The 13,862-nt window shown below is 47.5% G+C and overlaps 3 protein-coding genes across 6 annotated transcripts; 2 read left to right on the top strand and 1 right to left on the bottom strand.

Moving 5' to 3' along the window:
• Positions 1-585: 585 nt before the first annotated feature.
• LOC119337601 lies at positions 586-8,829 on the top strand. 4 transcript variants are annotated; one of them, XR_005163422.1, is made up of 7 exons: positions 586-2,200; positions 2,437-2,504; positions 2,825-2,900; positions 3,568-3,705; positions 4,501-4,638; positions 5,436-7,707; positions 8,434-8,829. XR_005163422.1 is itself a non-coding variant. In XM_037609763.1 (7 exons), exons 3-7 carry the CDS (start codon positions 2,869-2,871, stop codon positions 8,486-8,488), a joined length of 501 nt encoding a protein of 166 aa, XP_037465660.1. In that variant the 5' UTR covers positions 586-2,329; positions 2,437-2,504; positions 2,825-2,868; the 3' UTR covers positions 8,489-8,829. The 4 variants fall into 4 exon arrangements, 2 of the variants coding, with proteins under 2 accessions (XP_037465660.1, XP_037465659.1); XR_005163423.1 differs by having other exon boundaries at positions 5,436-7,703; XM_037609763.1 differs by having other exon boundaries at positions 586-2,329; positions 5,436-5,573.
• Positions 8,830-9,946: 1,117 nt separating this feature from the next.
• On the top strand, positions 9,947-12,906 carry LOC119335573. The gene has a single exon (XM_037607685.1). The coding sequence runs from the start codon at positions 9,984-9,986 to the stop codon at positions 12,666-12,668; it is 2,685 nt and encodes an 894-aa protein (XP_037463582.1). The 5' UTR covers positions 9,947-9,983; the 3' UTR covers positions 12,669-12,906.
• A 188-nt stretch (positions 12,907-13,094) lies between these two features.
• Positions 13,095-13,670, bottom strand: LOC119335866 (ethylene-responsive transcription factor 2-like). Its single transcript, XM_037607920.1, has one exon. It carries the CDS (start codon positions 13,668-13,670, stop codon positions 13,095-13,097), a length of 576 nt encoding a protein of 191 aa, XP_037463817.1.
• Between the last annotated feature and the right edge of the window lie 192 nt (positions 13,671-13,862).

A 13,862-nucleotide genomic window follows, 5' to 3' on the forward strand; every position in this document is an offset into this window, starting at 1 on the left:
GAGTTTAAAAGACTTTCGTTTTCACCTAATGAACAACAAACTAGGTTGGTGTGATGGTAGTTGGGCTTGTTTTTTCCACCCCGACATAGGTTGGCAAAAAAATCGCGTTTTTAATTATCGTGCAGTAAATCAATCAGGGGAGAACAGGAATAGCGGGTGGAGCGTTGTTTCAGCCATCAAGGGGAATCATGCGGATCTGTCGCTAACGTCCGGTCGACTGGAAGTTAGTCGCGTCCATGTACACTTTTCATCGAATGGAGGGAGTAGGAGTAATCCATCCATAGATAAGAATAGAAGCTCCTCATCCCGCACCACAACCATAGATAAGAATAGAAGCTCCTCATCCCGCACCACAACCATTTGGCATTCATGGCCGTCGGATCTGGTTGCTTGATCGGATCTGGGCCGTCGGATCAAGCTCTCAGATGACCTGCGCCGTCGGATCTGAGATGGATACTGCTGGAATGAATAGTAATGGCACTAAAATGTAAATACCATGCCCCCACCGGGGCATTTCGGTCATTTCGTGTAGGGGGGGGGGGTATAAAAGAGGGGCGCTCTGTGTTTAACCCTAGCCGCGGCCTCCTCTCCCCTCCCACGCGCCTCCTCCTCCCGCACCCGCGCCTCCCTCTCCTCCCGCGCGCCTCCTCTCCTCCCGCCCACATCGTCGCCGCCGCCGCCACCGCAACCCACCGCCTCGAACCACGCCATCGACATCCATCCACTGCTCCGGCACCGTCCAGATGCGCCGCAACAGAGCCCCCCAGCCCTGGGGCAAGAATAGAGATGGCGGCGGCGGCCGGATCCGAAGACGGCGGGGCGGCGACCACTCCCATGAGACTCGGCGGCAAGCAGCGCGCACCGAGGGGTCGAAGGGCGCTCCGGATCCAGATCCTGGCGCAGTGGCGGCCATGGCCGAGCTTGAGCCGGGGCGCGGTGGCGGCCATGGCCGAGCTTGAGCCGGGGCGCGGTGGCGGCCATGGCCGAGCTTGAGCCGGAGCGCGAGGAGGACGGCGCTGACGTCGAGATCGCGCACATCGAGCCCACCTAGCCGCTGCCTCCTCCTCGCACACCCGCCCCCGTTCTAGAACCCTAGCCGCCCCATCCCCGTGCCTTCCCGTGCTCGCTCCTCCCCTCCCTTTCCAGCTGCCACTCCCCTCCCCTCCCCGGTCTCTGTTCCGCCGTCATCGCCATTGCCACTACTGGCCATCACCATCGCCGGGAGGAGGCCGAGCGAAGCGGGCCGCTTGTACTGGAGACCAAGCCGCCTCTCCCTCCCGCGCGGTCGCGGCTTCCTCCTGCCCCACGTCGTCGTCCCTGCCCCAACCACCGCACCCTCTCCCTCCCCCTACCGTCGGCCTCTCCCCAGGCGGCGGCCAGATCTGCCACCGCCACCTCTCCTCTCTCTCTCTCTGATGTGTTTCGATCTGTTTCAGGAACAAATGTTGCTGCTAGCCTTGTAGTTAGTTATGTGTTGTGTGTCATTCTTTGACTGACTGCAAATCAGTGTTCTGTAGGAGTATATGCCATGTTATAGAAAGAAGGTGCTCAAGTTGAACATCTTTTGGTGCATTTTTTGTTTCAACAACTGACACATGTTATGTTGGGTTCCCACTGAAGTGCATAGACAATGCATTATGAGGCATCATGAGTGGTAACGAATAGCTCTTCGGGGGATGCGGGCCCAATGGGGTGTGTGCATGCCTTCGCGGGTTCGTGCCTCGGTTGCTCCAGTGCTTGCTATTACGCTCGACTTCCTATTGTTAGTTGTAACCCACTTGCTTCGATTTCCTCGTGGTAGTACCCCATCAGTTTGATGGAGATCACTGAGCTGCGGGTTGGAACTGATCAGTTCATGTCCTGAGCCTTTATAGCTTAGTTATTGGGGCCTCTGGAGCGATGGTGGTGGTGAATCCCACAAGTTTCTGGTTGTTAATATTCCCTTACTTTGTCTATTGTGATTTGTCAACTATCCTGGTTATTATCATTCGCTTTATGGCTAGAAATGCTTGCACCTATTTGGTGGTTATAATTGTCAGCCTTTTCCTTTTACTTGGCTTGTGGCTCACAATTGGCAGTTGATGATACATATATTTAGCACCTAATTAAACATCTTTTGTGGCATGACAGGTTAATTGAGAATTCTTATGATTGTGTAGATGTATATAAAGTTCCACGTACATGAATCTCCACTCATCTGGTAAGATTCCAAGCCAGACTAATATCGAAGCAATTTCTGTTAAAGATTTCCTGACCACCATACTATTATGAAAGCATTTTCTGACACGAGGTTGCATCTTAAAAGTTGGGTGCTTGATAATTTCTCCAGGTTGAGACCCACTACACGAGTCTACCATGTCTTTGAGAAATATATGGGTGGCCTAATTACGATTTTGTTTCTCTGCATTATGTAATTCAGGTTCATGTATATTGCAGGTGGATGAGCACAATATGAAACATCGACATCCCTATTGCATCCTTCCGAAGCACTAGCCCCTCTCAAGGTACACTTGGTTGCGCTATTGTTTCACATGTTTTTTCTCCTTGCAAGAGTAGTAGCATTTCCTCGAGAATATTTATGTTATTGTTAACGAGAGCTCTTTGTCCAAGAATGCGCTACGATGAGCAATTAACATCTAGATATATATCCTCCCATGTTTAGCCCTCCTTAGGGTTTGTGCATATTATCATGCTTTGTTTCTAATGTACTTTTTCAGTGCAAACTATAATATTTTCTTTCTTTATTTATACCACACATATGAAATCGGTCAACAGGGAGCAAGATCAGTCATGCACCATAATTTTTTTTCTCTTGTACTCCCAGTTTATAGGAAGTTGCTGAAATCAAAGAGGAGCAGCAAAAGATCGATGAGGCTGCTAAAATCATGCAAGATGTTGTTGTAAGTTTGCTTTAGCTCTCATGTACCGAATGCTGAGTCATTTATGTTGCTACCTGTTATAGGAACATATTATCAGCCATGCTTAATATAATGATTGTTTTAGGATCACTACCAGAATAAGAAGATAATGATGAACCTTACATGGCCATACTTATAGTGACAATCAGTGCATTCCTGTACTTTTTTCTACCAAGTAATCCCAAGATATGCTTATCTCTTGCTACAGTTTGGTTCTACAAAAGTATAGAGGGAAAGATAGGATCCCATGATTCCTTGCCGCCTCAGATCTTCCACTCTCTTAGTTCCCTAAATATTAAGTGTCCTCTATACTATTGTAGTGTTCCCTAAATGTATTGTTAGCATCTTGATGTGATAGTTTGTTCTTTATTTGATTACTTTGTTGGTTCCCCTTTAAATTGTTTTTTGTTCAATTAGTCCCTTAGTTACTTCCTCGGTCCACATGGTTGCCACCTAATAGATTTTCTGTATTTTTGTACATTTTGCTCAGGGTCATGCTCCATTTATGCCTTTGCTGTACTTTTTAAATTTTCTCAGCTTCATGAAAGTGGAACATTTCAGTTCTCTTGCTGGTTATGAAGATAACACTTAGGAAGTTCTTTTTATTCTTACTATATTTTTGTAATTGCTTTTCCATGTACTTTTTCAGCATTGAAGGGGTGCCACTTGGCTGGCAGCAGGAAGTAAGCCATCAACATCATCAAGATCCGCTTGAAGGACAACACCATGGAAGATGCTCAATGACCAGATCGTCGTCCTCTCCGAGAGGAGGGGCCAGCTCAAGCAGGTACAACTAGCTCACCACAGCTCGCCCCTCCTCCCTCTTCTCTGTTTCGTGTTCGATTGTTCAGAAACGTAACTTATATGTGGTGGATGACTAAGCAAGTGGTTGAATGAGAACTGAAACCTTTCACTTTTAAGGTTTGAGATTGTTATGAACTGCGAGTATTTCATAAAAAAAATTCAGTTCATATAAAGCAAAAGAAAGGCATGCAGTAACTTACATTGACAGTGTGATTTTAACCCCTTATGATATTGGAAACCTGATAAATAATACATTTTATGACCGAATGTTTGACGTGGGACTAGGAGACCCCCAGTTCTGTTTGGTACATGAATCTTCTTATATTTTGTCCATTCTTTTTTATTTTGATCAAGAAGTCATATGGTAGTATTATTAGTGATATTTGTCATTTACTTTAAGTTTTCAAGTACACATTTAGTTTAGGTAAATCTAAACTAAATCTGTGAGCTTTGTCATTTTTCAAGCACACATTTAGTGATGTGATAATTTGTTCTTTATTTGATTACTTTGTTGGTTCCCCTTTAAATTGTTTTTTGTTCAATTAGTCCCTTAGTTACTTCCTCGGTCCACATGGTTGCCACCTAATAGATTTTCTGTATTTTTGTACATTTTGCTCAGGGTCATGCTCCATTTATGCCTTTGCTGTACTTTTTAAATTTTCTCAGCTTCATGAAAGTGGAACATTTCAGTTCTCTTGCTGGTTATGAAGATAACAGTTCGGAAGCTCTTTTTATTCTTACTATATTTTTGTAATTGCTTTTCCATGTACTTTTTCAGCATTGAAGGGGTGCCACTTGGCTGGCAGCAGGAAGTAAGCCATCAACATCATCAAGATCCGCTTGAAGGACAACACCATGGAAGATGCTCAATGACCAGATCGTCGTCCTCTCCGAGAGGAGGGGCCAGCTCAAGCAGGTACAACTAGCTCACCCACAGCTCGCTCCTCCTCCCTCTTCTCTGTTTCGTGTTCGATTGTTCAGAAACGTAACTTATATGTGGTGGATGACTAAGCAAGTGGTTGAATGAGAACTGAAACCTTTCACTTTTAAGGTTTGAGATTGTTATGAACTGCGAGTATTTCATAAATTTTTTTCAGTTCATATAAAGCAAAAGAAAGGCATGCAGTAACTTACATTGACAGTGTGATTGTTAACCCCTTATGATATTGGAAACCTGATAAATAATACATTTTATGACTGAATGTTTGACGTGGGACTAGGAGACCCCCAGTTCTGTTTGGTACATGAATCTTCTTATATTTTGTCCATTCTTTTTTATTTTGATCAAGAAGTCATATGGTAGTATTATTATTGATATTTTTCATTTACTTTAAGTTTTCAAGCACACATTTAGTTTAGGTAAATCTAAACTAAATCTGTGAGCTTTGTCATTTTTCAAGCACACATTTAGTGATGTGATAATTTGTTCTTTATTTGATTACTTTGTTGGTTCCCCTTTAAATTGTTTTTTGTTCAATTAGTCCCTTAGTTACTTCCTCGGTCCACATGGTTGCCACCTAATAGATTTTCTGTATTTTTGTACATTTTGCTCAGAGTCATGCTCCATTTATGCCTTTGCTGTACTTTTTAAATTTTCTCAGCTTCATGAAAGTGGAACATTTCAGTTCTCTTGCTGGTTATGAAGATAACACTTAGGAAGTTCTTTTTATTCTTACTATATTTTTGTAATTGCTTTTCCATGTACTTTTTCAGCATTGAAGGGGTGTCACTTGGCTGGCAGCAGGAAGTAAGCCATCAACATCATCAAGATCCGCTTGAAGGACAACACCATGGAAGATGCTCAATGACCAGATCGTCGTCCTCTCCGAGAGGAGGGGCCAGCTCAAGCAGGTACAACTAGCTCACCACAGCTCGCTCCTCCTCCCTCTTCTCTGTTTCGTGTTCGATTGTTCAGAAACGTAACTTATATGTGGTGGATGACTAAGCAAGTGGTTGAATGAGAACTGAAACCTTTCACTTTTAAGGTTTGAGATTGTTATGAACTGCGAGTATTTCATAAAAAAATTCAGTTCATATAAAGCAAAAGAAAGGCATGCAGTAACTTACATTGACAGTTTGATTGTTAACCCCTTATGATATTGGAAACCTGATAAATAATACATTTTATGACTGAATGTTTGACGTGGGACTAGGAGACCCCCAATTCTGTTTGGTACATGAATCTTCTTATATTTTGTCCATTCTTTTTTATTTTGATCAAGAAGTCATATGGTAGTATTATTAGTGATATTTTTCATTTACTTTAAGTTTTCAAGCACACATTTAGTTTAGGTAAATCTAAACTAAATCTGTGAGCTTTGTCATTTTTCAAGCACACATTTAGTGATATTTTTCATTTACTTTGAAGTTATGCAGTTTTCACTGGGAGAATCTCACAGATTAGATAGCACAAACTGTGAGCTTTGAGTATCATATTTCTTTAAGTGGAATCATTGTGATTTGGACTATAGGAATGGCCGTCACTCCTGCAGTTCATTTTGTCTCATTTTTTTAAGGTAGCACTACCACAAGCCATTAATCCTTGAAGCATTGACCCACCTACATGTCCTGGATCCGACGGTCGTTAGTAATTTTGTATTGTGTGCAATGGATTAGAATAAATATTTGGTTGAGAGTGAGAGGGAGAGGGAGAGGGGGAAAGAGAGAGAGGGAGAGAGAGGGAGGGAAAGTCATGTTTTTGCTCGGGTCCAATACTCAGAGTTGGTAGTGCTGATGGGAAATGGTCACATTGCCCTTGCTATACCTTTTAGTACCCGAGGGATGATTTCAGTTGCACTTACTTGCCTAATGAGAATTACTGCGGTACTGACTTTGTGAAATGTACCATTTTGAACTAGGTTCAACGATCACCAGAAATCACATGTGTGTATCTATTGCAGTTAAGTTAAATAAGTTTATGTAACTAAGATTTTGTTTTGCGGGACATGTAACTTAGGTTAAATATTGATTAACTGATACACAATACTTATGGTGGTCTTCTAATTGAAGAAGACATTTACAGAAATTTGGTTGTAGTGGCTCTCAGGACACTCGGCATCAAAGAGTTTCCTGTTTCTATCACATGTTGCTACTCTGTGTTAGATGATCATTAGCCATATATCGACACTGTGATTAATCAGAAGGTTATTACATATTGTTGTGTAATGTATGACATGCGAGATACGCCTATTCACCATATATTTGTCTTGCTATTCCTTCTGCAGTAAACCTTCTGGTTAAGTTTTGCAATCATTGCCTCATGTTTTGCCTTGCAATATTATCTCTATTTGATCAAAGCGCATGAATTTCTAGACACCATAAGGCATCTTAGAATTAACAGTGCACATGACCACCTGTTGTTTAAAAAATATTCTTGAAATTGATACTAGCTCTGGTTAATATGGCCAGACTGATTGCTTAGGATGGACCATATAAAACTCATTGACAGATTAAAATTAGAACGATTGCTTAGGATACGTACATGAGCACAGTCTCTCTCTCACTCCCACACTTATTGCTTAAGATGCGTATTGCTCAAGCGCTTAAACAAAGCATTTATGGTTGCCATTTGCTTAGATTGAATGAGTTTTGTATGGTTCTATATCATTTTTTTGAGGCTCAATCATCATGCCTTTGTTTGTTTGCATCTCGTGTTGGTTTGTGCTTATATGATCCCTTTAGCTGTGTAAGTTTTGCACAATCGTAAGCCTTTTGGAATGCTAAACTGAACTATTCAGGATATAAGGCCTCTACAGGAAAAGTAAGAACCCAAATTCCTAAGTAATCATAACAACTCAAGTGTGATATATATCTTATCGCATGGATGCAAATATTTTCTCTGCACGCTGGATCATTGCATGCCAACTGTTTGATCTTTATATGCTTGGACACGACGTTGGGACCGGGACCCTCGCGCCAAGGCACACTACTGATCTCCTTGCTTCAAGGTCAAGGAAGGAAACCGTATCATCATTGGCCAGTGTAGGTATTACTCTCTAGCTGATAGTTTCTTAAAGGTTTTAAAAATTGCTTGGGAACACGAGGCTTAAAAGTTTCAACCCCGATCAAGGGCTCCATAAAATTCCTTGCGTCTTTTGTTTTCTTTTAAACAATTGAACAATTGAAGCAACCATGAATTCTTTTGTTTTTACCCATACTTACCTTTTATGGGAAAATTGTTTGTGAATTCCCCATTGGGGTTGGAATATCTGTTGTATAACTTGTATTGATGTGGTCATAACGACACAATCGTAAATATTTTTTATTTCCTTGTGCCGAAAATACTCTTATGTGACAACCATATGTTTACTAACACATAGTGGGGTTTTGGAAACTGGTAGTTACTTTTATGTCTTGACAACAAATTATTGTGATTCTAGCTACTGTTTGATTACCAGTCCACATGTTTGTTTGGATTGATGAATCGGGGAATCGGATTTTCATTTGATGTTATATGTTTGTCAGTTGCTATGTAATTTTAAGAAAGATCCTCAATTCTCTAAGTGCACCGAAGCTTATAATAGATTTTTGCAAGGATAGATATAGATAGTTTTCTTGTGGCCTCCCTGTCGGATTGCATCTACGTTCTAAAATATTATCCAGACCTAAGCAACATGTGAAATTTTTGGGAGGGGCGCACCTTGCTACTCACGTCGCTGATCGAGGTTCACCTTTCTCATAGAGCTGCTCCTCCCATTTTATTGACTTGCAGGTTGCCGCTGGAACTAGATGGGGTCTCCAGCCAGCCGCCATGTGGCTTGCAGTAGCGGTTGATGCAAGTTATCCTTACATACGTATAAGGGTCTTAGTACTTACTTAGTATGACAAAGTGAAGATAGAACTGATGTATTGAATTATTAATGGGGTGGTTTCGATGAGAACTGAAACCTTTTGCTTTCAAGGTTGGACACTGATATGAACTGTGAGTATTTAATAGAGAAATTCAGTTCATATGGATCAAAACGAAGGCATGTAGTACCTCACATGGACAGTGATTATTTGCCCATTGTAGTACTTCAAATTTGATGAAGAATTTATTTCACGACTGAGACATGGGATTTGGAGAATCTCAGTTCTGACATGTATATTAATCACCTTTATTTTGTCATGGTACTGAATGTTCTGATATGGCACTATATGTTTTGTTTATCTCTTATAAATAATGAAATGGCCTATATGTAAAGTTTTCTATTTTAATTATATTATGTCGTTGTTGACGTATGTGGATTTTGTAAACATTCAGGCTCTCGCTATCTCATGAACGCGCTAAACTTGATTTTGCCTTATGATAATCTCATGGTGTTGTTGTACTATATAATGTTTTCCTAATACAATATGTGAAATTTTCTTCTTTTTTTATTTTGTTATATCGTGTTTGAGTAAGTATGTTAAGATTACTACTAACTTGAGCATTACCTACATGACCACAACATAGGGACCGGCACCCTCGCGCTTGCATTACCTACATGACCATAACATAGGGACCGGCACCCTCGCGCCAAGCCGCGTTACCGATCTAGTAAGCATTAACATATCAAGCTTCAAACTTAGCTCCTTCAGTTTGGGCGACCTGTGCAGAATGCGGTACAGTGGGTAAAAGTGAACAGCCATGCACCAATCACCCAGCACGAGGCTTGTCAGGTTGCTCATCATCGGGCAAGTTTGCAAGCTCTCTCAAATGCGAGCTTCGTCTTCAACAGAGATGAAGAAAACCAGCAAAATCATGAGTAGGTATTGCAGAGACAGCAAGCTGATAATACGCCCGCCGTCGGATGGAATCACCAAAGATGGACGGACGGACGGACGGTCTTGGGTCACCAGGAGACGGGCTCCGCCTCCCAAGTCCATTTGTTGCTCCGACGACAGACCTGCGGCTGCAACTCCGACGGCGTTGCTGAATGCTGACAAAGCTTGTCCAGGATCACCCAGTGACAGGGCATCTAGTCATCTCGTCTACAAAATGCACTACTATGTCTGGACGTGGGAGTTGGGACGCGTTGTTGGTTGGCACCATCAGTCCACATGTTCGGTCAATGAAGACGGAAAGGGTTGACCTCGAGCACGGGAACTCATCAGGATTCAGGATTCAGGACACGATCAGATCAGATCATCAGACAGCCATCAGAGGATTCAGATCGGAAAGTCAAGCCATTCCACGTTCCATCTTGCAACAGCAGCAGCCACTAGTAAACACTGGGGTGAATATAAACGCGATATGAGTGACCTCCTTCCTCCCCGGCTAACCAGCTCCGTCTACCAAAGATGGCGCCACCACCACCACCACCACCACTGAAGAATCCTAGCCTGTCCACTCGCCACCTCATCTTGCTTCTCCTTCTGTCCACCGCCACCTTCTCCGCCGCTGTTTCCACCCGCTCCTACTCCTCCATCTGCCCCACTCCGGCACCCGCTCCGGACCGCCACACCGACGCCGACGACGCCCTTTCGCTCGCCCGCTCCTTCCAGATATACGACGGCTACTTCTCCGGCGGCGAGGGCAGCCTCTTCTCCCCCGACGATCACCTCCACGGCAGCTACCGCTCATTTTCCCTGTTCCCCGACCGCGCCGTCCGCACCACCGACCCGGCTCTCCTCCACCTCACCGCCACCCTCACCCTCGCCGGCCCCCGCTTCGGAGAGTACCACCGGAGCCATGGAAACCGCGGTAATTACACCATCCCCGCGTATATCTCTTTCGTCCTCGACGGTTACTACTCCTCCGCCTCTCTCCAGCTCTGCATGGTCGGGACGGGCACTGAACCCGCCGCCGACGGATCTGTGAAGCAGTACGCGGACGTCGCCCTCCACCTCCGCGTCCCCAGTCCTCCCAGCCTCGCCGATCCCTTCGTGGACGGCAGTTTAGATGGCTCCTCCGGCTTCGGGGCCATCCAGCTGCTCGCGTACGCCGAAGGCGACGACTACGAGTACGGCGAGCGCCCCACCTGCAGCCCACCGGTGCGGCCGGCCAGGGGCTCGCCCCAGGAGCTCGACGGCGGCAGCTTCGTGTGCGACGACCTGAAAGAGCGGCTCGTGACCTCGTACAGGTTGCAGGATCAGCACGGCGGCTCCCCGGCCAAGCTTCCGCGGATGCACGTCAACAGGATGAAGTGCACGCCGGACGGCGCCGTGCGCGCGTACGTGGTGTTCTCCAACGACACCGGGGACGAGGGGCGTCGGCTTGAATTCCTGGTGGACGAGGAGGCGGTCGTGGCCGACGGGCACTGGGACTCGGCTCGGGACATGCTCTGCCTCAGAGCATGCCGGGTGTCGCGCTCCGTGCCAACGCCGTCAACTCTGGCGGTGCGGGAGTGCGGGATCGAGCTGAGCTTCTGGCTCCCGGCCGAGTGGACGATCCTCGAGCGGAGCGTCGTGGCCGGCGCGCTCCGGAACCCGGCTCATGGGAGGACCGACGTGATGTCGGCCTTCAGCATCCACGACCGCAGAAGAAACCTCTCGGACGTGAGGTACAGCTACAACGACACGATGCTTGATGTGGCCAAGAAGCATTATCTGAAGATCAACAAGGAGAAGATCAGAGGATCGTTCCCGGTCCCGAGCAACTCTGCTTACCATGACTTCAGGCTCCATTTCTTCGTGGCAAACAGGGGGAGGCGGGGAGAAGCTTACCCGGTCGCGATTGGTTCGGTGATTGTAAACGAGGATGGGTTGTCCGCCGACGATTCCCTCCCCGGATCTGCGGTGGGTGACACGGAGCACGATCTACTGAGAATCAGCTACGATCTACACTGTGATGCTGCAGCAGACAATTGGGTCCGTCCAACTAAGAATATGTCCTACTCCTACAGGCCGGAGGAAGAACGGCGAATCTCGATCTCAGCAGAGGGTGTGTATGATCCCAAGAGGGGCATCCTGAGCATGGCTGGCTGTCAACGGCGCAACGGCTCGACGGACTGCCAGATACTGGTCACCGTGCAGTTCGCCTCCCTCGACCTCGAGGGGCTCGGGGGCGGCGGAGCGATCAGCAGCCTCAGAGACAGGTCCGACCGTCTCTTCTTCGAGACGATGAACATCACCTTGTACGGGATGTACACAGAGCAACTGTCGGAGGCGGTATCGAGGATGGACATGGAGAGCATCATGCTCGTGGCCTCCACGATGCTGTCGTGCATCTTCGCCGCCCTGCAGATCCTGCACGCCAAGAAGAACCCCGAGGCCGCTGCGGCGACGTCGATCACCATGCTCGCCGTCCTCGCCCTGGGGCACCTTGCCCCTCTGGTGCTCAGCTTCGAGGTCATCTTCATGAGCAGGAGGAGCCAGTACTTTCTTGACTCGACGAGCGGCTGGCTCGAGCTGAATCAGGTGATGATGAGTGTGCCTGCGCTGGTCGCCTTCGTGCTGCATCTGCGCCTTCTTCACCTGGCGCTGGCTGGTCGGCTGAGACCGGCCGCCGGCCAGAGCGAGCCCGCAACGACGTCCGTCTCGGAGAGGGCTGTGCTGAAGGTGTGCCTGCCGCTGTACCTGCTGGGAGGAGTCATGGCCGCGGCCGTCCACGCGATCAACATCCGCACCTCAAGGGAGGGCCACATCGGTGGAGAGGCGGCCATGCCGTGGGACGACGTCGTGTGGTACGCGGGGCTGATGCTGGACGGCTTCCTGCTCCCTCAGGTCATCCTGAACGAGTCCTTGTCAGGCTCCAAAGTCCGAGCGATTTCGCGGTGGTTTTACATGGGTGGCACCCTGATCCGCGTGGCGCCTCACGTGTATGATGTGGTCAGGAGGCGGGTCTACGTGCCGAGTATGAGCCCCTCTGACATATACGCGAGCCCTCGCGGCGATCTCTTTGGCGTCGCGTGGGATGTGGTTATATTGTGCGGAGCGGCGTTGCTGGCGTCCCTCTTGTTCTTCCAGCAACGGCTTGGAGCCGGCGCCTCGCTTCCTTGGCAGAGGAAGAGATCAGGTGGGTATGAGATGGTCTCTCGCATCTAACTTGAGTATGTGTTTGGCTTGTGGTGGATTGGGTAACGTGTAGCATGTGGCATCGTGCTTTGAGGGGAAATTTGATATTTTTTTTCAGTTTTGCTAGAACTCATCTAGGAGTAGATGAGATATAATTTTGTCTCATTCACCTTTTAGAGCATCTTCAATAGATGGTCCAAAATTTGGCGGTCCAAAACCAAAGATGTAAAATTTGGACCGCAAAAAAATGCGTTTTGGAGCTCCGAAAAAAGCTCAACTCCAACAGATGATCCAAATTGATTGTCCAAAAGAGCAACTCCAATAGATAGTTCAAAATGAAGATGTAAATTTCTTAAAACGACAAACTACTAGTCCATTCAACATAGTTCAAACATCAAATTCAACATAGTTTCATACATGAACTTCAACTACTACTTATTCAAACTAATAGATAAACTACTCCTCATCGTCGGAGCTGCGGAACTGCTCCCAGAACTCGTCCTTCTCCGGGTCGTCGCACCCCTCCTCCTCCTCCTCCTCCGAGAAGTCTGCCCAGTCCTCCTCGGAAGAGGACTCGATGGGGATCACCGTCGAGGGACCGGCCTCGTCCTCCTTCTTCTTCTGCTCCGCCTCACGCTTCCAGTAGTGCTCCAGCTCGGCCTGGACGTACACCGGATGCTCCCGAGCAAACCTCGCCATCGCCTCCTCGTCGGTCTCGTCGGCATTGACGACAACCGACGGCTTCTTCGTCGTCTTCTTCTTCGTCGTGATCTCCTTCATCTTGATGCCCTGCGGCACAAGCATCTCCGTTTCCACCCGACTCTCGATCTCTGGGAAGTTGAGGTGCACCCGAGGCCTCCCGGCACGCCACACCGCCACGTCGTAGGCACACGCGGCCTCGTGGGCGGAGGGGTACGTGCCGATCCACCAACGCCTCCCGGCATCGGAGAACTCCACTCCCCAGTTACCGGAGGGCTTCTGCCTCACGCCAAAGAAGCCGGACTTGCCCTTCGGCGTCTTCTTCGGCGCCATCGGAGAGCGGTGAGAGCGGTGGAGCGGCGGCGGCGTCCGGCCAGAGCAGTGGCGGACGGAGCAGGGCGGGGCAGAGCTGAGGGGCGACAGACGGAGCGGGGCGAGGCTGCGGAGCGGTGGCAGACGGAGCCGGGCGAGGCAGAGCTGCAGGGCGGTGGCGAACGGCGCCGGACGGGGCGGAGCTGAGGGACG

This window comes from Triticum dicoccoides, chromosome 7B, assembly GCF_002162155.2.
Source record: "Triticum dicoccoides isolate Atlit2015 ecotype Zavitan chromosome 7B, WEW_v2.0, whole genome shotgun sequence".
Taxonomy (NCBI): Eukaryota; Viridiplantae; Streptophyta; class Magnoliopsida; order Poales; family Poaceae; genus Triticum; species Triticum dicoccoides.

Bases quoted from the DNA above. Each gene is read 5' to 3' on its own strand.
- LOC119335573 (XM_037607685.1), top strand. From the start codon at position 9,984: ATGGCGCCACCACCACCACCACCACCACTGAAGAATCCTAGCCTGTCC.
- LOC119337601 (XM_037609763.1), top strand. From the start codon at position 2,869: ATGAGGCTGCTAAAATCATGCAAGATGTTGTT. The intron at 4,639-5,435 runs GTACAACTAGCT...GTACTTTTTCAG, and splicing joins GGAGGGGCCAGCTCAAGCAG to CATTGAAGGGGTGTCACTTG. The intron at 5,574-8,433 runs GTACAACTAGCT...ATTGACTTGCAG, and splicing joins GGAGGGGCCAGCTCAAGCAG to GTTGCCGCTGGAACTAGATG.
- LOC119335866 (XM_037607920.1), bottom strand. From the start codon at position 13,670: ATGGCGCCGAAGAAGACGCCGAAGGGCAAGTCCGGCTTCTTTGGCGTG.